The sequence below is a fragment of the Cygnus atratus genome, chromosome 13, assembly GCF_013377495.2.
Source record: "Cygnus atratus isolate AKBS03 ecotype Queensland, Australia chromosome 13, CAtr_DNAZoo_HiC_assembly, whole genome shotgun sequence".
Lineage (NCBI taxonomy): Eukaryota > Metazoa > Chordata > Aves > Anseriformes > Anatidae > Cygnus > Cygnus atratus.
Window position 1 is genome coordinate 44,067 of NC_066374.1, and position 25,557 is coordinate 69,623.

Genomic DNA, 25,557 nt, shown 5'->3' on the forward strand with positions numbered 1-25,557 from the left:
GACACCCCTACTTTTCTCCCACTGCTGCAGTCTCTCCAGCCAGTCGTTTGGTGATCCTGAAGGAAGAGGAGTCATTTCTCTATCTCAAACACCTTTTCTCTCTCCTAGAGTCTGAAGCGGTTTTCAGGGAGACCACAAAAATCCCTGAAGGCCTGAGGGCAGGCAGGGTGCCCCCTCCCCACCCAAGCTGGTAAACAGCCACCACCCAAGAACCTGAACAGAACAAGACAATGTGGAATCCACAGGTGGTGATACATCTCTCTATCCCTATATCTTTTTCCTTTATTTGGAACGTATGTGCTTTTACCAAGCCTCTAATAATTCCTCAGCAAATTATCAGTAAAAGTTTAACCCTGCTAAAACCCTGAAAGGCTCCTATTGTCTTGTCCTCCAATCCAGACCTTCGAACAATCCTATTTCTTCCCCAGCCAAATGGGATGAGACATCATCCTGGACACACAAGCATGCTTCCAAGACTCGCACTGCCCCATTGCAAAGAGAAACTGTGGTGGTAGGCAGCGCAGACTAAGATTAACCCAATTGCTGTAAAAACAAGTCACTGTCACCAGTAACAAGCTGCTGCTGGAATTAGATGCCCCAATGGCCGGATGGGATGCACCCGAGGGTACTGAAAGAACTGGCGGAGGAGCTGGCCGAGCCGCTTTCCATCATTTATCGGCAGTCCTGGCTATCGGGGAAGGTCCCAGTTGACTGGCGGCTAGCCAATGTGACGCCCATCTATAAGAAGGGCCGGAGGGCAGACCCGGGGAACTATAGGCCTGTCAGTTTGACCTCAGTGCCAGGGAAGCTCATGGAGCAGATTATCTTGAGGGTCATCACGCGGCACTTGCAGGGCAAGCAGGCGATCAGGCCCAGTCAGCATGGGTTTATGAAAGGCAGGTCCTGCTTGACGAACCTGATCTCCTTCTATGACAAAGTGACGCGCTTGGTGGATGAGGGAAGGGCTGTGGATGTGGTTTACCTTGACCTCAGTAAGGCTTTTGACACCGTTCCCCACAACATTCTCCTCAAGAAACTGGCTGCTCGGGGCTTGGACTGGCGTACGCTTCGCTGGGTTAGAAACTGGCTGGATAGCCGGGCCCAGAGAGTTGTGGTGAATGGAGTCAAATCTGGTTGGAGGCTGGTCACAAGTGGTGTCCCCCAGGGCTCGGTACTGGGGCCGGTCCTCTTTAATATCTTTATCGATGATCTGGATGAGGGCGTCCAGTGCACCCTCAGTAAGTTTGCAGATGACACCAAGCTAAGTGCGTGTGTCGATCTGCTCGAGGGCAGGAAGGCTCTGCAGGAGGATCTGGATAGGCTGGAGCGATGGGCTGAGGTCAACTGTATGAAGTTCAACAAGGCCAAGTGCCGGGTCCTGCACCTGGGGCGCAACAACCCCAAGCAGAGCTACAGGCTGGGAGATGAGTGGCTGGAAAGCTGCCTGGCCGAAAAGGACCTGGGAGTATTGGTTGATAGTCGGCTGAATATGAGCCAGCAGTGTGCTCAGGTGGCCAAGAAGGCCAACAGCATCCTGGCCTGTATAAGAAGCAGTGTGGCCAGCAGGTCTAGGGAGGTGATTGTCCCCCTGCACTCGGCTCTGGTGAGGCCGCACCTCGAGTACTGTGTTCAGTTTTGGGCCCCTCGCTACAAGAAGGACATGGAGGTGCTCGAGCGAGTCCAGAGAAGGGCGACCAAGCTGGTGAGGGGTCTGGAGAACAAGTCTTACGAGGAGCGGCTGAGGGAGCTGGGCTTGTTCAGCCTGGAGAAGAGGAGGCTCAGGGGCGACCTTATCGCTCTCTACAGTTACCTTAAAGGAGGCTGTAGTGAGGTGGGGGTTGGTCTGTTCTCCCACGTGCCTGGTGACAGGACGAGGGGGAATGGGCGAAAGTTGCGCCAGGGGAGTTTTAGGTTGGATGTTAGGAAGTACTTCTTTACCGAAAGGGTTATTAAGCATTGGAACGGGCTGCCCAGGGAGGTGGTGGAGTCACCATCCCTGGAGGTCTTTAAAAGACGTTTAGATGTAGAGCTTAGCGATATGGTTTAGTGGAGTACTTAGTGTTAGGTCGGAGGTTGGACTCGATGATCTTGAGGTCTCTTCCAACCTAGAAATCTGTGTCTGTGTCTGTGTCTAATGAGCCTGCCGATGGTAGCAAGTGACAAGTTTTCCAGGGTCAGGACCCCATTTCTGTTTGCTGTAAACACCAGCAATTCCTCCCCACTTGGACCCGCTCCATCTCCACACCTGGAGCACAACTTGGACCATCACTCACAACGGTCACGCTCCTCTGCCCTAACCAGTGAGAGCACAAAATGGGGGAAACCACAGCTTTGTACAATCTCAGTGGAAGGAATGTTTTTTATGGCTTAGGTTATTCTGTAGTAAGTTTCCCTCTGTACTTTCCTTCATTGCATGCACACACAAAGGAGGATGTTCTCCCTAAAAAGCACGAGCACTGGAGATGGTAACTGAGCCAAAACCTAAGTATATACAATTGGGTTATTTGTCTGTTGGCCCCCCTCTTGCAGACAGGAGCTGTTAATGTGGTTATTTCAAATGACGCAAGGTTAATGATGAGACTTTCATAACAGCCCCACTAGGATCCGAGGATCTGGTGTCAGAAATGGGTTTGCTAACTTTACATACCCCCAATTTCCTCTCTGAGCTGGAGAAAAAGAAGCCTGAAAAACAAACACTGAGAATTTATGAGAAAGATAATAAAATGGCAAATTACAGTATAAAAGGGCATTTTAAAAATCGCGTGGTTTTCAACTAATCTTATGATTTGTCAAGAAGATTTTTGATTCAGAGTTGACAATACTGTTAGTGTAACAAGAAAAAGATATTGGCTCTTCAGGTAGCTGTCACTGATGTCAGTTACATGGAGCCGAACTTGCACAAGAAAAGACAAACTGATTTTGGATAAAGTAGGAACTATAAAATAGGAGCTTTCTGGTCTGAAGTCTCCTTCAGGCCACATCCCAGCGATACGCGGGCTGCAAAGCTGCTGGCAACTCCTTTTGCATGGCATGGGTGACTGTCAGAAAGCTGCATAAAATGCTGACTCCTCACTTGAAAACTGCTGCCCCCGAGGAACAAGCTCTGCTGAAAGCTCTCCCTTGCTCTGACAAGCCAGAGGAGCAGCCACATGGCAGGGAAGCCAGCGTGCCAAGGTGGGAGAAATGAGAGCCATCTATTTCTGCCAGCAGGCGGGGCAGAATTAAGTTTCAGGTTAGTTCTCCCTTTGGCCATGTTGGCACACTCGACTCCTCGTGCCCCCCCAGCCAGCTCATGGAGAGAAACATGCACAGGAACACAGCTATAAAAGTTGCTTTTAGCTCGTCCTGCCCTCACTGAGGAGAGACTGAGTAATGAGCAATGCAGACAGCCTTCTAGTAAATTAGGACACCAAGGAAGTCCATAAAAAAATAAAACCATCTTGCACTTCCAGTGGTATTAAGGAAACACGTAATGGGTTCAAGTGCCACTGTAAAATTAAGTGCCCCTGGGTAAAGAGGAAACATGAATAAAGTATGGGGACAATGAGTGGCAGCAACTCCGCGTCCTCTGCAGTCAGAGCAGGTTCACATTAGCCTGCAAACTGAGGTGGCAGTGATGCAATCCTTGCAAAGCTGGGTCACACATGCTTTTTAGGACACAAAACGACAGAGAAATGAGAAGAACAGACACCTGCTACCCAGGGCTCTTTAGAATAAACAACCAAGGCAGGTCAGAGCTACGCTGTCATTTACGAGCAGCCCTGTGAACATGGCACTGGTATAATATGATGCTTGCCCAACCAGGCTCTGATCCGCTTCTAATACGCAATGAGCAAGAGGCTTGGAAAGCTGCAAGGACAGAAGGAGCAGGACATGTTGCTCTCACATAGCTGGGGCAAGAATAACAAATAGCCACCAGGAAACCCACCTACCCTGAGCCCTGTAGGAAAGGAAGGTTTCCTCTCCTGCAGGGTCTGTCCCATCCTCTCCCTGCTGCCAGGGCTGTGCTCTGGGGGGAGGATGCTGCTTGCAAAGCAAAGGGCAGCCCAGCCTCTGACTTAGCACAAGCAGGAATTTCTCCAGATCCCCTTCTGCCTTTGTCAGCAGCACATGGTGCTAAGCAAGTCCACAGGCCTCTCTGCAAAGGCAGCTCCATCACTGCAAAAGCAGGCAGTGGTGGTGGGCGCGCAGGACGGGCAGCTGCAGCACGGTCCCCCCGTGCCACCTCACATGAGGAAGGCTGGAAAGACCTCTCTGCCAGGGCCTGGGGCAGCCATTGGGAGGGACACTGCAGCTGCTGACATCTCCAAGCACCTCCAGGCACAGGTGGGAAGAGGAGGAGGTTGTGAAACAGATCCTGCAAGACACCCTTAGGGGACATGAGAGACCCAGCCAAGACAGGCCTTTCTGCTGGGCCCTCTAGAGGCTTTCGCCTCCAGTCTCTGGGTTGGCTGTTTCACCACGTGCTTGATCTTCCTCTCTATCCTTTGCTTAGAATAGAAAGCCACCAAAAGCAATTTTTGCAGAGCTTCAAGCCTCTAGGAATTTATTTTAAATCTTTTAAAATAACTGTATTGTACCTAAACTATTTCTATTCTGTGCCACATACTGTGACAGCTCAAATGAAAAAGCGCTGGGAGTGAGTCCACGAAGCACTGAGTATCCTGAAAATGCCAAACACTATTCTGAGCCCTTGAAAATTCCCACTGAGTTCAATAACACTGTGTATAGTCACTGTGCGCTTCCTCAAGCATTTTTTTAAAATTTAAAAAAGTATCTGGGTTAACAGCCTTGTTCTCCTGGGCTGCCAAGAACCATCCACAGTTCTCAAGAGGCATGCAACTCTAGCCTGGAAGGGTTAGGAAAACCAGTAACACTCTTTACATACAAAATTCAAGTTACTGTCACTTTTTTTTTCTTGAAAGTCTACATAGTGAACTTACCATTTGCCTTTTGTTTTCTATCAAGTTTGATCCAATTATTCCAAGAAACGACCCAAAACCAAGCTGAAAGACAACATACTGTTAGCATTTAGATCAGGAAGACACCCAACATATTTCACATACAGACAGAGCACAATTAAATCCAGAAGCAGCAAAAGAACACATTGATGCGTGAGCACTCTTCCCTCAGCAAGGAAATCAATGGAGTCTGTCACTAGTTAGAACTGTCAAGTGTATCCCTCATGTGACACTAAAAGGCGTGCAAAAACCAAAAGGATGAATTCTGACCTCCCTGGTGATGCTGAGAAATGGGTGGTGGATGAGAATGTGCACTGCTGTCTCGGAACAACCCCGCCAACATTCAGCAGTCCTCAGATGCAAACCTAGCAGGACATCACTAGCATTTGCAGGACCAGGCTCTAGTAACCTCACCAAGGATGCGAGCTATCACCTAAGTTTTCAGCTCAGAGTCCCTTGATGTGAAGCATGAAATAAGGGAGAGCTCATACTCACGAAGACTCAGCAGTTTCTCTCCACCTGCTACCCCTCCCTCACTTCCAGGGAGGAAGAGTCATCAACCAGTGTCTTTCTTTCACCAAAAGAGCCCACAGCAGTCCAGCCAACAGAATGAGCTACTCCAGCAAAAGCATATTTTCTTGCTGCTGTAACTGACAACCCTGGTTTTATTTCAGCTCAGTGAAGTCAGTTAGGAGTGCAGTGTCCTACCACCTTTCTCTATAGCCTTAAGCTATTTAACTACACTAAAGAAGTTTCTAGGACACAGTATGCCTCAACCAAGCTAAAAACAGGGAACTGAGGACTACAGGGGAAGATCCAGATGTACTTCTGTAAGGGTCATAACTAGAAAGGTCTTTGATCAGTGCGTAGCACACACAACCCTGCTTCTCTTGGTCGGCAAAGAGAAATGCTGGGAAGTCCTACAGCTGCCATTGCTTGTACTCAGCAGGCTACAAATCCATTCAGTAGATGAGGAGGGCAGTGAAGATCTGGGTGAGAAAGCTAAATAACTGGCCAGATCCTAAGGAAGCAAAGTAAGGCACAAAACAAGCTGCAGTGACTCAAGAATGGGTCAAGCAACCTGAAATCGGTATTTTAAGATCCAGGAATGGAAAGGAATGGTTTAACAAATCCAGTATTAACAAGGAGGGGCATAAGTAGAGATTAGCAGGCAGAAACGTGACAAAAAGTTGGTGTTAAAACTTACCCTGCTCTGCTTAAGCCCTGTAACATTTGGTGCTGGTGCCAAAGGCAGCAAGGAGTGCTGTCTCCAACAGCAGGGGATTAAAGCAGAGCAGCTGACCTAGCTACTGCTTCCCAGCTGTCTGTGCTGCACTCTGAGCTCTCAGAGTGGACCCACATTGGGCTCCAAAGGAACCAGCCACCATGGTGTGAAGCACAGCAGTGAGGGCAGGCACTTAAAGGGAAGAGAGCCAGGGCGTGGCTGAACTGCCCCAAACAGATCTGCTGATGTTTCTGGGCTGATCTTTTACTATTTTATTCAGCTTGGGAAAACAAAAACCCCCACCTTTCCCATGTAAGAAGAGTCTTAAAATTCAATTTCAAGCCCCAAACCTGAGGGATCCAGACATTAACAGTGACTCGGATCCAGGTAATATTTTCAGTCTGGTGATATTTAGCAGCAAAGAGGATGTCTGGCAATACACACCTAAGGCAAACATTCAAGAAAACCCTTTTGTACCCTTTAAACTTGATCTGACACGTTTAAGAGAAGTGCACATGGCATTTCAGAGCAGCCCCAAACCAAAATGTGAGAGACTTGAGATAATTTAAGATAATTAAAAAAGAAAAAATCAGAGTGACTGAGTACATCCAATGGGCAAAGATCAAATAAGTTGGTGGATTCTCATCCTGCATTAATGGGAAAAACAGCAGTTCTTCATCAGAGCCCTTAGTAATCTGCATTAATTGCATCACTGTTATTTGCTGGTGGATAGGATCCCCCAAGGACATCTGTCTGGAAGGAGGACAGGGTACAAATGAACGTGCTTTTCCAGAAGAATGCCCCAGGCCAAGTTCCTTGACAAGGAGCCATTACAGAAAAGGTTTTTCACTCAAAGCCTAAGAAAGGTCAATCATTTACACTGATGCCAGAAGCTGTTATAACTTGGAGAGCGCATTTGTACCACATGGATGGCCTTTAACAAGGCAACACAGAGGAGAGGCTTCTTATAAGCCTTGTTCTGCCTTCACAGAGGCACTGTCCCATTCCTCAATCCAGCTGTCTTGCACAGAGCTGTGCCACATCTGGCTGCCTCTGCAGCTGCTGAACGCCCCTCTTCCACTATACAAAGCGAAAGAGTTCTTGGAGTTCATAGCTGAGAAGTCTTGAAGAACATTTTTCTTGAAGATTCACAAAAGAGATGGAAGGAACTTGTGAGTTATTACTTTAAAAAGATGCAAGATTTTTAAGCTAACCTCTCAACCTGTGATCCCCACTCCCATAAGGGTAATTGCCCTCTGTACCTGATGATTACTCCTGCTTGCTGAGCATCACTGTTCTAATCTGGGCTTCCCAGGCCTACATCAGTCAGCCAGCCACAGGTGATGCTATCTGCAATGGAGGCACAGCTGAGGTGTTCACAGAAGTAGCTGTGAAGGTACCAGTGGTCAGGGTGGCAGTGAAGGCAGCCTGGGTACGGGACACGTCCTCGTGCCCTCTGCTTCAGCTCCTCCAGCTGTGTCAGTGAGGAACTGCTCTGTTTGAGGAAAAAAAACAAAACCCCGCTGACGCATGGAAGGTCTCTAGCGCCTGCTTCAGTCCTTCCTCAGGAGCAGAGGCCTAGGAAGGTGATTTCCTCACAGACAGACACTTCCTTCCATACCCAACACAGGCGATCCAAAGGAGGAGCATTACGCCTGGGGGCTAGGAGGCACCCTGGCGGCCAAATGGCACAGTACAGATCTACTTTTAAAGGAGCCAGTGCCAGCCAGGTGACAGTGACAGCACATATGTGGAGCCATCACACCCAGTGTAGCTGCACGTCCACCCAGATCACCACAGGGCTGCTGTGCGACCACAGATGGAGCCTGCTGCTTCATCTACTCGCACACGTCAGGGCCCTAGGCTGAGGAGCACAAAGCTAGATCAAAACAGAGCTTTGGGGCTCTCTCTTTTCCTCGCTGACACAGAGTAACAGCACCAGCAGTGTGGTGGAGACATGTGTGGGCCTAACGTCGGTGTGAAGCTGTGGGTGACACGACTTCTGTGGAGCCGCTGCCTGTGGACGTCATCTGCCCAGGGACACCTCACCAATGCCCTTTCAGCACAGCAAAGGGAGAGATCCCATCTTGTTACAAAACATCAGCTATTTTAAGTACCTGCTGAGGCACCCAGCAGCAAACGGGAATGCTTTCCTGCTCAGGAGACCAGTGAGGTGGTTGTGCATTTCCACACCTTAGTGGACTGCGAGAGGGAATTTGGTGACAGGCCTACAGACACAATCAGGGGGTCTCCAAATAAAGCGAGTGACTTGACACCCTTCTCAAGTACAGGAATTCGTGAAGTCCTTGAGCAGATCGAGTCTCACAAAACATGTAAGCGGTGCTGACGTTGCCGGAGAATAAATAGCAAGGGAGATGTCACAGGGACGCAAACACCAGGCTCCACCATCTGCAGCAGTCTGGGGGACCTGCTCTGAGGCACGAGGTCCAGCTCGGGCTGACAGCATAGGCTTAGCGCAGAGAGCTGGAAGCCAGATCGTCACCCTTCTCGACACCTTTCCTCGATAGTTCTCTTTTAAAAAGATCAGGTCTAAAAGCAGAGTTACTTGCATGAGCCAGAAAACTGATCCTAAATCAAAGAGACCAAATGCTGTCTGTAATAACGTTCCACACAAATGGCTGCAAAGGGGATTTCTTCACTCACAGAAGAGCTTGTCCACAGGGAAGTAAAAACCTCCCAGAGATCAGCAGTGCATGGTAAATAAATCAGATAGCAATAAGACAAGAACAACTCTCCCCCTAGTAATCTGACCTGGCTTTAAACCTCCAACTTTGGGCCTCCAAACCTAAGGATGCAGCAGCCTTTGGCTGTTACACCAGGAGCCTCTAGCTCGAGGGCTGCAGTTGTGCTCAGCTCCTAAGAAATGGATTTAGCTGCAGCTCAGTCTTTTTTGTTCTCCTGTACAAGCATGCCTTAGACATCGGGACAGCCCAGCACATGCTTTCCAGCTCATGCTGGACCTCTTTTTGGGCAGCACCACAGAGTGCACACGTGTGGTTCTGGGCCAGGAGGTGCACAATGTACTCTCCCCACATGCTTCTGCAGACGGTTGTACATCTACTGGCAGGAAGGCTGGGCACCAGTGGTCTTCCCTAAATTAAGCAATTTGAAGATCATCCTTCCCCATTCTCATTTGTTGGTTTAAAAAATAAAAATTAAAAAAAAAAAAAATCGATGTGCTAGCCGCTTTGATATGTATGCTTCCCTGGCAAATTGCCAAAGCTATTGCCAGCGTGGTTCTCCATTCAGACTTCCAACCATTAAACACTTCTGCACGTGAACTTTTTGACCATGAGTTCATATGAACAGTATTTCGCTTTTGGACTCCATTATCTTTGTAGGTCCCTTTCAGCTGAACTAGTCTATCCTAAAACCCAGTCTCTCAGCTGTTGTTAGCACCTCTTGTCCTTCTCCTCACTTATGGCTGGGGTTAATCTGATGCATGCAAACAAAGAAGTTCTTGCGTTGCTTTGACTGACGTCACACCTATTTATCTGTCTCACTGTTAGATCAAAAGCATGTAATTACCTAAGCTCAGGGGAAACTGTCACTTGACTGGATGGGATTTTTGCATGGGAATGAGCAGCAGGTGCAAAATAATAATAAAACAAATAAATCAAATTGCAATGAAGTAGCTGAGCATACGTTAATATTCAGGACAAGATCACCCTTTACAACATTTGCAGCATCACAAGGGACTTTGTAGGCAATAAGTTTTCTAGACCTACCTAGGAGTTCTATACTTACAATAACCCCTGGGTAATAACCTCCAACAGTCACATTTTGGGTTCTTGTTGTAGCAGCTAGGCCCACCGTTAGAATTAATACTGACACAATGAGGAGAGTCACAGTTACGTAGAGGGAATTTCTTTTTCTTCTATTGAACGACCCTAAAAACACACATACACAACAGAATTTGCTAATTCCATCTGGGGACGGTCACGGTATCGCAAAATTCTCCTCCCACCACCAACCACATAACAGTGAATTTCCTTTCTGGTAACGTGAGAATATTTTTGGTTTTGGCTGTCTCTTTTCACCTTCACTAACATGCTTTATCAACTGCTAACTAGGGCATCTGAATTCACATCTGTTTATCATTGCTAGGATATGGATGAAGAGAGCCTTAAGAACTGTAACTTGGCAAAGCTCACCTGGATACAACAAAGCTTTCCAGTCCCTTCCAGTCTGGGACAATCAAGCTAATGAGAAATACTACCATTAGGTATTCTTTTCTGATATGTCTGCTTACATCGAGCCAAGTATCCACACTCTACACCACCTGTTTTGAAGGGGGAAATCTTCACTGTAAACATATCAGAAGGCATCCACAATTTTCCATATAAATGAGACATCACCAGTAACAGCCACTTCTCCTGTGGTATCATCCTCTACTTTCAGCAAGGACCACGTATTTTTAGATGTTTGAATAATGAATTTGTGGGTTAAGGAAACTCATATACAGCTGCCTAATTCTTTTTTTTTTTTTTTTAAATGTATTTATAGATCTCCCAAACAAACATAAATATAAAATAGTGATCCCATCAGCCAAGAGGAAAGCTGGCTGCCATCTTACGCTCAGCAAAATCTTTAGGGGTGTTTGTTCAGTGTGTATTCTGCAATCTTTAAATCACTTTGTGGAACAATCCTTTTGATTATATTTCATGCATTATGTAAACACAACCCATCGCAAGCGAGCAGCTGGCAGGATAACAGGCTGTAATGGTCCCCTGCCTGCCCTGGGGCTGCGCCTGCTCCCTGTGGCTGCTGGGACCACTCCAAATCCCATCCCTGCAGCCCGGGGCTCTCCGAAGCACCCAGGGAGCAGGCAGAGGCATTCCCCACTCCAGAGGCTCCCAAGTGGCGTGCACACCACGAGCACTTTGCAAGGTATTTCAAAGCAGGGCAGGAACGCTCCCCAGGAGCAAGGGGCTGCTTCTACCATGGAGCACGTTCCCTAGAGAAAACATGTCCTGGGTTTGGCTGGGATAGAGTTAACTTTCTTCCTAGGAGCTGATGTAGTGCTGTGTTTTGGATTTAGGAGGAAAATACCAGCTCCTAAGAAGAAAATTAACTCCATCCCAGCCAAAACCAGGACAAAACCACCCCTGGGAGCCTCCATCTGAGGTGAGCAGGGCACTCTGGCAGCTTGCATGTGGTAGAAAAAACAGCCGCAGAAAGGAACTGCTAACCCAACAGGCTGACAGGACTTGGCCAAGCCAAACACCACTGTCCTGCCCAAATTCTCCAAAGGTAAATGCACTTCAGGCCTCGCAAGGCAGCTTGCTATCTTGACGATGGATGTTCCAGACCGTAAAGAAGGGCCTGCACCTTCTTCAGGGTCTGCAAATTTTTGCAGCAAAGCTAAAGAGATCTTCTGTGTTCACCACAACAGCTACATGGACACACATTGGTACAAACCACTTCCTTCCTCTGTAGGGACAGCTCTCCCCCTGTCAAGCACAGACCCCACCACCAGCCACAGCACATCTTCACCGAGCTGGTCCATGCTCTGTGGAGGCACAGCCACGATCAGCTCCGGGCTGAACCATCACATCCACAAAAAGCAGATGAGCTCAAAAGCACAGCCGAGTCCTGAGCAGGCTTACCACCCCACAACAAGGAGATAAAAGGCAGGAGGAGTTTGTAGGGAAAAACAGTGTCCTTTTTGACTTGCTAGCATCTCTGGAAGGAAAGCTCGTCTCCTGCTTGTGCCCTTGGGCACAGCTATAACTGCAGTACTGGGACATCACAAGGTCCAAAAGCAAGAGATCTGACAAGTGGTTAGTCAGTTCTTAGCTGGAGTGAATATCTAGACAGGTGCTAGTTCCAAATAAAACAGAGATTTCAAATAACTGCTAAAGCATCCCTAGGGCCCAGGCTGGATCTTTTATCAGCACTCTCCTTTTATTCTCCTAGATCTGCCAAATAAGCTAATAATATAAAATCTAGACTAAAAGTGTTTAAAATCCATCAAGATACCAGGCCATTCTGAACGTACTGCCTCCCAAATACCAGAGCTTGTGCAACGCTCCAGTTCCAATGTCATCCTTTCAATGCAAGCATCACAGAAATGTCATGAAATACCAAACCACTGGGACTAAAGGTTCAGCTGAACAAAAAGCTTCAGAAAGGGGGGGAGCAAGTTGCTACCTTTTACAGAGCTTAGTTCTGAATGGAAGGAGGGAAGAACCTGTCTTGCTTAAACACACAGTAGGTCACCAACCTTCTGATCACCACTATAGCTTGGCTGGTAAATGAGAAGTAGAACAGCCATACGTTCCTCACACAGCTTAAACTCTTTAGGGTTAGGCTGTGTGGGTGTGCAGATGCTTGTCTGCCTGTCAAACAGCCCTGCAGAGCCAGCCTGAATGAGTGCAGGGCATACACATGGAGCTACACACCGGTCCTTCTGCATGTCCCATTATCGATCCTTCAAAAAGTCACAATGAAAAATGGCAAAATATGCCATCTTCCTCAAAACCAGAGTATTTTGTAGTAACTTTTCCCCAAGAAAATGCTCTAAAACAAGAAGCTTGAAACATCATATATGCACTTGGAACTTGTTTCACAACCCTGCTCCCCACATTCGCATTTCTCCATTGTTTCCCAGCTCACAACTGACACACACTAACATGCGATAGAGTGAAACAAAAGGTTTCCAATCAAAAAACTTCTGAAATCTAAATATTCCTTAACAAGAGAGGGAAAAAAAAAAAACAAATGCTTTAATCCCAGGTCTGAAGAAAAACCACCATAACCTTTTAATTTGAAATCTCACGGATAATGTGATCATCTCCACTTCATCTCTGTTCTAGGACACTAACGTCATTGTTCCTTTCTCTGAAAAGCTTCTTTGTTACACGTACATTGATAAAGTGGTTTTGTACTTCCAGAAGGATGCCTGCAGCTGCTTCAGCGGCCCCGGGGCTCATAAACAGCATGCCCGCTGATGGCTGCCCTGGCTAAATCACCCATCAGGACATTAATTTTTGCTGCAAAATTCCCCAGCAGCTCGGCTGTTTTCCTCTTTACTACTGAACCCGGTGCAGCTTTACGTGCAGGAGAGCAAAGCGAAGCCACGAGCACTGCGCAGCTTTGCCATCTCTCCTTTTAAAAGGCAGTAACAGCCTTTTCTCTGTGATTTATCCAGATACCTCTGAACTTGCCGTGTTTAGAGGTATCTTGCAGTGTGAGCATATGAGGCAGCTTGCGTTTAAGTCTGTGAGGCAGATGTAAAGAAATTAGCGCTGCGTATCACCTATTTCTTTCACTGGAACGGCACTCGAAATGCGTTCAGGCTTCACTAAGACCATTTTTACATTAAGCCCCAGAAACGTCCTCAGCACAACAGCCACAAGCCCACCACCAACCGGGGTATCAGCAGGGCGAGCCCCCTACCAAACCAGGGCGGTTTTCTGCAGACTGCTGCAGAAGTTCGGAGTGACAGCTACCTTCGTGTGGCCCCGATGGGCTCCAGCTCCCTCCCCCGGGCACAGCGCCGACTTCTCTCGGCAAGAGGGGGGACGAGCGGGCAGCGGGGCAGCCCCCAGTAGCCCCCGGTCCCCTGCAGCCCCCGGCCCCGCCGCCCAACATGGCCGCGCCGCCCCCGGCCCCGGCCCCGCTTACCCACGGAGTCGGGCAGGGCGATGCCGCCCGGCCGCTGCTGAGTCAGGGCCTGCCGCATGCTGCCCGCCGGGCCCCGGCCCCGGCCCTGGCCCCGGCCCGGGCAGCGGCTCCGCGGCGCCTGCGCGCAGCGGCTGAGGCGGCTGCGGGGCCGGGGGCGGGCTCGGAGCCTGGTGGGGGCCGGGCCGGGGCCTCGCTGTGGGGCCCTGAGGGTATTGTGGGCTCCTTGCGACGCCCGAAATCCCACCCGGGAGCCCGAGCTCTGAGCTGAGGGACCCCTCGCAGAGGCGGGCCGGTTCGCTGTGGGGCTCGGCTCGGCCCCTTTAGGAGCCCCCCCCCCCGAGCCGTGAAGCCCCGTGGCAGCCCCAATATCACCAGGGGAGAAGGGGAGGGGCATTACAGACACACACCTTAATTCCCCGACAGAATTACAGCTCGGCCCTCACAGCCGTTAGCACATTTTGGGGTGCGGTGGGGTGTTTCTGCCCAGGGGGTTATTTTGGGGACAGGAGGGCTGAAAGTGCTGCCCTGTAGCCAAGTTGTCCCGCAGTGCTCGGCCCCCTGCGCTCACCAGTGGCACACCACAAAATTCAGGGCTGGGGCTGCCCTGCCTCATCCTTCCCGCTCCCCACATCGCTCCCCTGGCCTCTCTGCACCCCACCAGCTCCCCCCCATCTCAATGCCCTGCTGCTTTGGGTGCTCCCATCCTTTGCCAAACGTCCCTGTCCTCCCCACCCACACGGGGCGATGGTGAATCCAGTACAATCAGAGACAGACTTGGGCACCTCCAGCCCCTGTCCCCCCGTGTTTTGGTGCAGATTTTTACTTCCCAGTGCTCCGGTTTCCCTGCAGTGCCTGATGTTGCCCAGGCCCCATCCTGAGAGGCCCCACGAGCACCTCATGTCCCCGGCTGAGAAGCCGGGGCAGGCCCTCAGCCTCTGTTTTCCACATCGTGTCTGTAAAATGGGGATAAAAGCATCTTCCCAGCAGGCTTTGTAATTGCTTGTAAATCATTTTTAATGCCCTGGGCTGAGAGGCGCTAAGTGCAAATCATGTAATTATTTCAAGCCAAATCATATTTCATCAAGTTAAAAGAAACTAATCCTATCTCTACTTCAAAAACCCACACTTTTATTGGATAAGAGCCTAATTACCAGCCTCTCCCGGGAGCAAAGAGAAAGCACACACTGACAGCGGTGCAAGAGGCGAGCTACAAATGCCCAGATCAATTAATGGCAAAGAACACTTTGCCTCCAGAGAAAGCAGCAGTTATTTACCTTGGATGAACCAGCACAGCCCCACGCACACCGATGCAGGGGCGTGTGTGTGCTCACAGGGAGCTGCGTGCACCCCAAGGCCCACAGGCCCCGTGGAGCACCTGTGCCCCATCCCAGCTCCATCCTGCACAGGCTCTGGTACCATGCTAGCCCCACCGTGTGCCCGGTGGCAGACACGGGGCAGCCCAGGGCCGTTGCCAGATCCTGCTCCTTCCTGCTGGGCACATTTGCTAGCGCCGTCAGGGAGCGGCTCTCGGCCACGTGCGGGAAAGGAGGTGTGAGACGGCGCTCGGCTCCTGTGGCCCTGTGACGTCCCCGTGCCTCGGTGCAAAGCCTCAGGCTGTGGCAAGGCAGCATTTCCTCACCGCTAAGCGGGACCTGAAGAAAGGAAGGTTTCTGGCTATGTTCGAACTGTGCTGGGGGTGTGAGCTGAGCTGGTGGCTGGTGCCATGCTCCAGCTCAGGCTGTCGGTGTAAAACAAACCCCACTGTTCCTCGAGAGCTGCATGGGGCACAAAGGAACAGTGGCTCTCACATAGCTCCCATGCTGCTGGAGCTACTCCAGGAGGTTCAGCAAGGCTTTTCCCCTCGTCCCCCCACTGCCCCCACCCACAACCCATTGCTCCCAGCATGCAGGTCCCTCACAGCCACAGGACCTTAGCACCCTGTGCCCTAACACAGCCTCCTGTGCCCATAATTCACTGACAAGGGAAAATGTTATCCTCCCCAGCACGGAGACGCAGCAAGGCATCACTCTGGAGCATGTCCCACTGGCCATGCCTGGGGAACAGACGCTGTGTGCCCCCAGGTGCTGCCTCGATTCAAAGGGATAAATATAAACCTGCCCCTCTGCTGCAAGAGAGGTTTTGCAAGCGTGGAGCAGGGTCCGGCGGTGACTGACAAGCACATATTGACAGCAACACAGCCACCGAGAGTCCTAGTGACCGCCAAGTGTTTGTTAACAGACACCCCGTCTCCCCACGGCACAGTGCCCCGCTCCTCGTGTCGGGTGTTAGCTGCTGCTGGGGGGGCTCCAGCAGTACAGTACGCTGTGGGGCCGCTGCAAAGGGCACCAGATGGCAGGGGCCTTATGCCCGGAACGGGATTCTGTTGCGCTGAGCTCACCCCTCTTAGGAAAGCAAGTTATTTTTTGACCCGCTCCTGAACACTGAAGTCTTCTGGGTGAGTGAGCAAAAGCAGCCGTGGTTCGTCAGCCGCTACCACTGCGGGCAGGCAAAGGTCTCCCGCCCCCCTGGGCTGGGGGATCCTCGCTCAGCTGGAGCCAGCAGCGGGGCTGGGGGCTGCAGTGGGCAGGGGGCTGTGCCCATGGGCCCCACGGTGGGGACAGAGGCGCTGGGCTCAGCCCTGGGCTAACGCTCACGTTTGTCTGTTTCAGAGCCAGGGATGGAGCTGAACGCTGCCTCCCCAGGAGGCAAAAGGCCGGTAAGTGTTCGGGGGCTGCTCCAAGAGGCGAGGCAGGGGCTGCAACCACGCAGCTCACCTCCTGGCGGGTGAAAGTGGCAGCTTTGCTTTAGGAAATGCTGATGCCCCTGCGAAATGCCAGCGCTGTGCACTGGGAGGGAAGGGAGAGGCAGCGGGGCCGGCGGTGCTGCAGCCCTGTGAGAGGCTTTCCATAAAATCCTTACAGTTGTCCCGGACTCCTGCCCTGTCCCTCCTTGCTGGCCATGCACCCTCAGCACCTGGACATCCTCACGGGAACAGCCAGTGCTGGGGGAGCTGCTCCAGGGCCCCTGCCAGCTGCCTCAGCTCCGCTCAGCCCACCCCACTGAGCCAGCAGGATGGGACCTTCACTGGGTGCTGCATCTGCAGCATGGAGCCTGTGTTCCCGTGCTACGGCTCTTTTTAGCAGGGAGGAGAGTGGGAGGAAGGAGAATTCATCCTCTTCTTCCTCCTTCTTGTCATCTTCCTCCATCAGTTGCCCCATGCAGGTGTCCTGCCCCGCACACCCACGCCTTTCCCCCACTTCTCACTACTTTGCGCTATCTGAATGGAGCTCAATCCCCCTCGATCCGGAGGGATTTCCTAGCCAGACTTTCTGCTAAGCCGCTGGCCGCGTCCCAGGGCAATCCGCAGGCTATAAATGCATCGCTGGCCCAACAGGTGTCTGCAGCCAGCGGGTTTCCACGGCCCTTGGCACAAGCTGCCAGTGCAGCTGCTGTGGGGTCTGGCCGTGCTCGCCCGCACAGCCCCATCTCCCCGAGCCCGCTGCAAGCACTGCCAGACCCAGCCAACTGCGCCAGAGCTCAGCCTTACGGCACGGGGAGGCGATGGGCCGAGTCCAGGGCTCCGGTTTTGCATGCTTTCCATCTGGTGTCTTAGCTCAGCCCCCATTCTCCCGGCATCCAACCTCGACACTAAGCCTGCTCCTTTGGGGAAAGGTGGGTTTGGGGAGAAACTCCTCCTGGTGGGCAAGCCCTGTTCTGGGGTCACCCAGCCCTGAGCTCCAAGCAAGGGCTGCACCCTGTCCCACGTTGCCGCCTGGTTTTAGAGCTTCCCCAGGTTCAAGGCATTTAGGGACAGTCGCCCTAAATCACATCTCCAGTGACTCATGGCCAGAGAGAGAGAATTTAGCGTCTGTGAGCTCCAGATAAATGCCTCTTCATCACCAGGGCCATGGCACAAAACAAACTCTCTCTGTGCCTGGGGATGCGCCTTTCCTGGGAACTTGGTGTAATTCAAAAAATAACATCACAGGGATTTCTCCAAAGACTAAACACTTGCTCGCACGCCAAGAAAAATAAAGTGGATGACCTCTTCAGTGATGCTGCGTGGTGTCATCCGCAGTAACATGGAAAATGCGCGCATGTGATAAGAGATGTGGTAGTGTGGGAACAGCCCCAGCTCGCCCAGCTTGCAGGCTTTCTTGTGGTCGCGTTGACTCAGGTTAGAGAAGACAAACTTCTGTAAATGCCAGGACAAGGAGACGGCACTCAGCGTGACCGCAGTGCCATGGAAAAAAAAAAAGAACACTGGAATCTAAGTGATCATAAGTCAGAACAGCCAGAAACCGCCGCTCCTTAACTCAAGAGTGATGATGGGAAAATGGAAATTTGAAACATTTCCAGCTATTAAGTGCTTTTGCATTTATTTTTGGCCAATGAGATGCTCAGCCTGCCTGTGGGGGTTGTGTTCTGTAACTCTTCCAGGAAAATAAGGATGAAGAGAAAGTGCAGGATCCCAACACAGGGGAAGCAGAGACCAAGGCAGAGATGGGGAACAAAACTTGGGCAGACCTGGCCAGGGAGATGAAGACCTTCCTGTGGAACCCAGAAGAGAGAACCTGCCTGGGGAGAACAGCCAAGAGCTGGGGTAGGTCCTTGTTTGAGCCTCGTTTTCAGGGATTGGTGCCTTTTCTCCTTCGTGGTGGATGCACTTGCCTGCGAACATCCTCGCTAGCCTGGGTCACCGCCCCGTCCCAGCAGTGATGGGTGCACATTTCTGAGCGGGGCAATAAAAACAGCTAGTTGGGAAGGGGGAGGACAAGGAGACAACCTAGGAAAAGTTACCTTGGTCTGGATGCCAGTGTTTATCAAGAACTCATCAGCAAAAGTTTAGAAAAAAATTAAGAGACGGAGCAAATGCAGGGGACCCCAGCTCTGTTGTGGCCTGGATCCTGCCAGTGCAAGCAGGGAGCAAGCCCTCTGCACCTGGCAAGGTGGCAGTAGTGGTGGGCCTGCAGTGAATGCTGGCCGGGCAGCCCTCCTTGCACCCCGGGAAGGTCTCGTCCCTGTCCCTGTCCCTTTCCCCATCCCCCCACTGCTCCTTGGGTACAACTCTTGGGCTGGCATGGATGCATCCCCAGCCAAGCAGTGCTGGAAGTTGCACATCTGCAGGCATGGGGAGGGCACAGCGAGGACCAGCACACGGGTATCATCTCCTGGTGCCCCACGGGTGGGCAGCGATGCCACCCCTGGTGGTGACAGCCCCATCTGCCCCATCCTGGCCCGCAGCAGGACGCAGCCCCACAGCAGTTCCCAGCCCCGTGCCTGCACACAGCTGCGTTCCCAGGGCTCCCCCTGCGCTGCCGGCACGTTTCTCCTGGGAAATGTTTGGGTTAGGTTTTGCTTCGCTACGCGCCACTGGGTTTTATTCATAGGCCGTGGCCTCCTGAGACATCCTCAGCCGTCAGCCTGGCCCTGAGGAAAACAAACCCCATGCCTGGACGTCAGGGCTGAGATGTCGGCGGTGCCACGGGCCGGGTGACGCCGTCTGCTGCGATCCCAGTGCCTGGGTCCTCATCACAGCCAACGGGAGGTCAGGGTGGGAGCACCTTCACACAGCCCCCACCTGGGTCCTGACCCAGCTCTGGGAAGGGCTGTGCCACAAAACAGATCCAAAGGATCCATCCCCAGGGCCTGGGCAGGCAGGGAGTCCATCCAACAGCCCCATGCCCCAAAATTCTGGTGTCAGGGTGGAGGTGGCTGCCAGCATCCCCATGGGACATGCTTGGGTTGCACTGACAGCAACATGCCCTCTCTGCTCTGCAGGCCTGATCTTACTGTTTTACTTCGTTTTTTACACGTGCCTGGCGGGGATGTTCGCCTTCTGCATGTACGTGATGCTGCTCACCCTGAGCCCCTACACACCCACCTACCGGGACCGCGTGTCTCCGCCAGGTACGTGCCCGGCCTCGGGTGCCTCTGCTGGCACACACAGGGAGGCTGTGACGGAAGAGTTGGGTAGGCAGAAAGAAATATTATTAGTATTAATTATTAATAATAATAATTGTTATTAATTATTATAATTACTACTAATAATAGACTTATAATAGGAAATTTTGCAGACTAAATGTAGAGGTCTTTTTTCTTACCTTCTTTGCAAATAGACAGAGAGTCAAGGTAAGATCTTAAAGCTTCTGTTGAAGCAGAAATAAAGAACCAAAGAAACTCACCAGAGATTGTCCCGAGCCAAGTCCCAGCTGCTGCAGATCCAGGCAGAGCCCTACTGGGTTTCCACCAGCTGAAGACCTGTCCCCATCTGTTGTGGGGGCCAGGCTCCAAGCCCGGTCCAGTAAAGTGCTTCTAGATGGCATCGCCCAGGGTGCTACCATGCACTGCAGCAGCAATGGTGCTGCAGCTCCCCAGCCATCAGGCTGTCTGGAGAGGACCAGACGTCTTAAATAGCCCCCATGTGAAGCCTTTGTTCAGATTATATTAATTGTTATTGTAATTACTCAATTGTTCTGATTATTCTCAAAGAGGCAAGTTTAGGCATTTCATAGATGACACCCACTCATTTCATCTGCTGCCCTTTTATACCTCAGACCTTCGAAACCAAAATGCAAATCAGGAGTAGCTTTTACACTTTCTTTGGTTTGTTTTTTTTTGGGGGGGGGGGAGGAATAGGGGACAATGTTCAAAACCTTCTTTCCCCATGGCAGAAGCAGCATTTCCCTGGGCTTTCATGTCAGTGGGGAACAAGTGACCCCCCCCCGGCCCTCTCCCTACCCACAACTGGCTGAGAGCATGGGGGTCCCTTGGCCCCTGCGTGCTGCAGGAGGATGAGGATGGGGATGATGAGGATGATAACGATGTCACTGTCTGCTTGAGAGCTGGTGCTGCTGGCCCATGCCCGTGCCCAGCCCACCTGACGTGCTCCCCAGCCCGTGGCCAGTCCCCATACCTGCTCTGACGGCGTCCATCTTGTTCTCCAGGAGTGATGATCAGGCCGTACCTGAATGGATTCACCATCGCCTTCAACATCTCCAAGCGCAGCACGTGGCAGCCATACGTGGACAGCATGCACCACTTCCTAGCAGGTGGGCGCTGGGGGGCCGTGGGGCAGAGCACTTCTGGGTGCCACACATCTCCTGCCTGGAAAGGGAGGATTCGTGAGGTGGTCTCAGGAGCTTCTGTGGGAGGAAACTTCCCGATCCAGGCGGGACTGCCCTTCATGTGAGGGTGCACTCAGTGATTTGATGTGAGCAGGTCTGGAGAAGCATTAATGAGTCGCTTGGTCTCCACCAGCTTATGATGACAAGGTTCAAGAGGAGAAGAACATTGAGTGCATCTCAGGGCACTACTTCATCCAAGGGGGCAATGAGAGCGAAGAGAAGAAGGCCTGCCAGTTCAAGCGCTCGCTGCTGCAGAACTGCTCGGGAATCGAGGATCAAACATTTGGCTACTCCAGAGGCCAGCCCTGCATCCTGCTGAAGATGAACCGGGTACAAAAAAATCTGGTTGTCGTAATTCCTTCCTTCAGTGGATCCCAGTGGGACAGACTAAGGACTATGCGGGGACCGAAACTCATCCTGTTCTCAGGCCCAGGGAAACAGGGAACGAGAAACCCCAAACCTGCTGACTTGTACCTACCAGAAAACCTAAAAAGGAAGCACTACAAAACTCTCCAGATTTGATTTGATGAAGGGCTGGGTGCATGGCAGCACCTGTGCCAGCCTCCTAAAGTGAGCTTTAGGGCTATACCTCAGGCCCTCATTTCTTTATAATGGGTATTTTTGCAGAACCAAATTTATTAGAAAATTTCCAATATTCTGGCAGCTCAGCGCATGCTGCTGGAAAAATAAAGGAGGGTGGAAAGTGAGCTGTGTGGGGAGGTGGCTGTGTTATACCAGGGGTGTTCCCAGCACCCTGCTCTGCCTCTCCTGACACATTGTGGTCTTCCTGGGCGATGTGACCGCCGTGCACAAGAGCTCTAGAAAGGGAGGCAGCATGTGCTTGGCGTTGCATTTCCTACAAGCGTGAATGTCTTTTTTCTCTGCAGATCATAGGCTACCGCCCTGGTGCTGGGGTCCCCGTGAGCGTGGACTGCAAAGTGCAGGTACCGCCGCGCGCTGTGCCCTCAGCTTAGCCCAGTGCCCTCACGAGGCCCTGTGCTCCTCATGCTCCCAGCCCAAGCGAGGTGGTCTGCTGAAGGCTGCAGGGGTGACCACGAGCCTCCTGTTTCCCATCCTGGCCCTCACCCTCTCACTGCTGGTTCCCAAAGCCCCCGGAGCTGGGGAGAGAGGCTGGAGCTGCTGGCATCCACCCACAGCCCTGTCCCGGAGAGCACCCTGCAAGCCGACAGCAGCAGGAGTGACTCCCATGCAGGGCAGCAGCTGGATCGTACCCTTAGAGAGCGATAAAGAAGTAGCCAAGCACAGAGAGAGATCCATGGGCAGCAACACTGTAACCTTCACCCGTAGCCTCCTAGCACAGTTTCGCTCTGGCTCGCTGCAGCAGCCACTGGCTCACAGAGCAAATGTGCCACGAGTGAGCAGCTGGCGCAGCTGAGCTGTGGTGGGGATTTGCAGGAGATTTTTGTGCTAAAGCTCCTTTGCCTTACTTATTTTGTGTCCCACACGCTATGTGAGTACCTTTTTGTTTCCATCACAGAAAGGCAATGAGAGTGACCTGAGGTCAGTGGACTTCTACCCTGGGAATGGCACGTTTGACCTCATGTATTATCCCTACTACGGCAAGATCACACACGTAAGTAAGGGTTTGGATGTTCTGGTGGCTTCGTTACCTCTCCTTGGGAAGGAGCTACTGCAGAGGGTACAGATGTGCTCACTGGCTATTTCAGGCAGCTGCAGGCAGGAGGGAGGCCATGGGCACTGGGATTGCAGCGCTCTATTTTTGTCTCTAACAAACTGCAGGGAATCTTTAGGGACGCTGGTTTTCCCTTGCCAGCAGTGGGAACAGTTACTTTTTCTGCCTGGAGTCCAGGACTGGCTGTGCTAGTCCCCCAGACTAACTCTGGGGGGATGCTAACTAACACTAACACTGGTCTCAACACCAGCATTTTCCTAGGGTGCTGGGGAAGGTGACAGGCAACACAGGAGGAAAAGCCCCTTAAAATGAGGTTCCTATTAAAGACATGACAAAACCACTGCAAATTGAGCAGCTTGATGCAGAGCAGGCAAACACCAGTGTGTTTCTGGTCCCACTGGTGGGGGCTGAGCTGGGTCATGCAGCCAATTACCCGTGATATTTACTGACCATGACAGAACATCGCCTGCTTTCCTGCTCCCTCAGCAAATCTCCCTCCTTTTCAGGTCAACTACACATCCCCACTGGTGGCCATGCACTTCACAGATGTGAAGAGGAATTCTTTGGTCCCCATTCAGTGCAGCCTGCACGGGAAAGGGATCGTCAATGACGTTAACAGCGACCGCTTCCTGGGCCGGATCATCTTCATGCTCAGCATCGGGAAGTAGCCACAGCAAACACAGGGCACTTAGGTTTTGTCAGGCAGAGGCTTTTTCCTTTTTAAAGCATAAAGGCAGCATTTTTTTTCCTGCTAGGAAAACAGACACATGGAAAATTTTAATTTATTTTTGTTTATAGTTAGGAAACAAATGAGATGCAACAGTGTGGAACCACATCTTTTACCAGCTGACGTAAATCATTATTAGTAAAAGTTAAGTTATACCCTGGGCAGGGAACCTGCAAGAGCATTTCAGTTTTTATTAGAGGAACTCTGGTATCTGTACACTATTTTCATAAGGTCTTTTACAAGTCACCCCTGTGGAATGCATTTTTCCTGGCTTTAAATTTCAGTCTTCACCATAGTTTTATGTGCATTTCTCAGGCAAATGCTAACAAGATGGTAATTTATAAGTACTATTCTTGTTAAAATAATAAACAGCAAAAAATCTGGATTATGCTTGCAGTGACAGCTAAGGAGTGAAAATGGCAAATCTCAGGATGCCTCCTAGGAGCCTCAGCACCTCATGCAGCTTGGTCAACATGTGCCAGGTGCTCGAGCAAAGGCCACATAGGGCAGCCCTTGAACTTTTCCAGTTGTTCCCAGGCAGACAAGTGCCTTTCTCCCTCCTCCTCACTTCAGTACTTCTCTCGAGTCTGTTGGGCAGGGGACAAATGAAAGGAGCTCTTTATTCTCTCCCTGTCACGGCTCACAACTCCTCCTTCCCCTGTTCAGGCCCAGAAGTGCCCGTGAAAAATATTCCTCCCTGGGGAAGCCCCCACTCTGCTCCATCCCCAGCTTCCTCAGGTGGAAGCAGGGCTGAGCTAGCTCAGAGAGACGTTACAAGGCTTAATCCATGTTCATGTCGATCAAGGTATTTGCTATCTTTGTTCCCCAGGGCAAAGCAGTGGTGATTTCAGCATCTATTACAGCCAAACACTTTGTTTCTACAGACACCCAAACTCAATTTAAAGTGGTTTTGATTCTTTGGAAAATGAGATTTTTTTTTTATTATACACCTTCACATTTAACATACAGAGAGTATATTTCATCTCTCTTATTAGCTATGAGCAGGACAGGACACCTTAGGATAACGTACTGCTTGGAAAGCACACTTACTAAAATTACTTACTGACTGAACAAGAGCATTGTGGTATGTTTGTCCTACGTCCTAGTCCAGATACTTAATCTGCCATCATTTTTGATCTATATAAGTCTCTAAGAAGTCTTTTTTTGTATTAAAAATAAAGTGACTACAGTAAAATTAACTCTATGGTATCATTCTTAAAACACTAATGTAACAAACGTAATTTGTAACTTTTGTGGGCTCTGCTGGCCAGCTAGGGACTGGTTTTCAAAGACGAATGTAATGTGTGTAATCCTTGAATTTTGAGCATTTGATTAACTTTCTGAAGAGTTTAGAAGTCCAGTACAGCAAGTCTCACTATATGGCAAATATCACAATCAACCCTTTGGCAAAACCTATTTCTTAAGAACCCTTAAAAATATTAAATACAGGTATTTTAGGAGTTAATTTTCCTCAGATGTGATTATCCACATGAAATTGATAGGAGACAGGGCAACGTTATCATTTTTTCCTCCACAACTTACCCAAAAGGGCTTGTTCTGATTAACAGAAAACGGCCTCTGCCCATGAAGGCACTGCAGTGATAGTTGCTCTAATTTTGACATCAGAACTAAGTTAAAACCACAGATGTTTCCCAGCCTGCCAACTGCTTTAGGTCTTTTAAAGCACTTCTGTTTCTATAGGATCCTGAAAGGAAACAAACCCCACTGTGCTTCAGGCCAAGAAATGAACAGCTATCCAGCCAGCAACAGGATCAAACATTATTTATCCATTCCATGCCTGCCTGGTGGAAGGATTCACGAAGCAGCAGGGACTGTCCTTTGGCAGATGCTGTACCAATATACAATTCTTTTTTTGTCACCCCAACAGCCAGACCTAGGCATGTTAAAAAGCCCCTTGGAAAAGCTCTGGGAAATTGCATGCGTGTCTACTTACACCGATGCAAACGTTTACAACCATCAGAGTTAACTTTATTTGCCATACACATATTCTGCTTCCAGCAGGTTCAAACTGTCACTCCAAGATCTGGAGAGCTGTACACACCGTTCTTCATGCTACAACAACCTTGAAGTGCTGGCTCAATTTCTGACTTCTATTGAAGCCCAAAAGAGTCTTTTATATACATATATTTTATATATACACACACATATAAAATATACGTGTGTGTGCAACCAGGAGTTCACCACCTTTTAAT

At 50.6% G+C, this 25,557-nt stretch overlaps 2 protein-coding genes across 6 annotated transcripts in view; one reads left to right on the forward strand and one right to left on the reverse strand.

Moving 5' to 3' along the window:
- The window catches only part of TMEM255A (transmembrane protein 255A), a 28,154-nt gene extending 14,199 nt beyond the window's left edge, over positions 1-13,955 (reverse strand). For 3 of the 5 annotated variants that reach the window (XM_035541668.2, XM_035541666.2, XM_035541665.2), the window contains exons 1-3: positions 13,837-13,955; positions 9,955-10,097; positions 4,944-5,006 (exon numbers count right to left, since the gene is read on the reverse strand). In XM_035541668.2, coding sequence (XP_035397561.1) covers positions 4,944-5,006; positions 9,955-10,097; positions 13,837-13,894 — 264 coding nt within the window. In that variant the 5' untranslated portion in view covers positions 13,895-13,955. The remainder of the gene's footprint in view (positions 1-4,943; positions 5,007-9,954; positions 10,098-13,836) is intronic. The other 2 variants (XM_035541667.2, XM_050713378.1) reach the window with 2 other exon arrangements.
- A 2,558-nt stretch (positions 13,956-16,513) lies between these two features.
- ATP1B4 (ATPase Na+/K+ transporting family member beta 4) lies at positions 16,514-24,572 on the forward strand. Its single transcript, XM_035541659.2, has 8 exons — positions 16,514-16,552; positions 18,277-18,439; positions 19,618-19,746; positions 20,784-20,888; positions 21,097-21,293; positions 21,851-21,907; positions 22,462-22,557; positions 23,124-24,572. The coding sequence occupies exons 1-8, from the start codon at positions 16,514-16,516 to the stop codon at positions 23,283-23,285; spliced, it is 948 nt and encodes a 315-aa protein (XP_035397552.2). The 3' UTR covers positions 23,286-24,572.
- Positions 24,573-25,557: the final 985 nt, after the last annotated feature.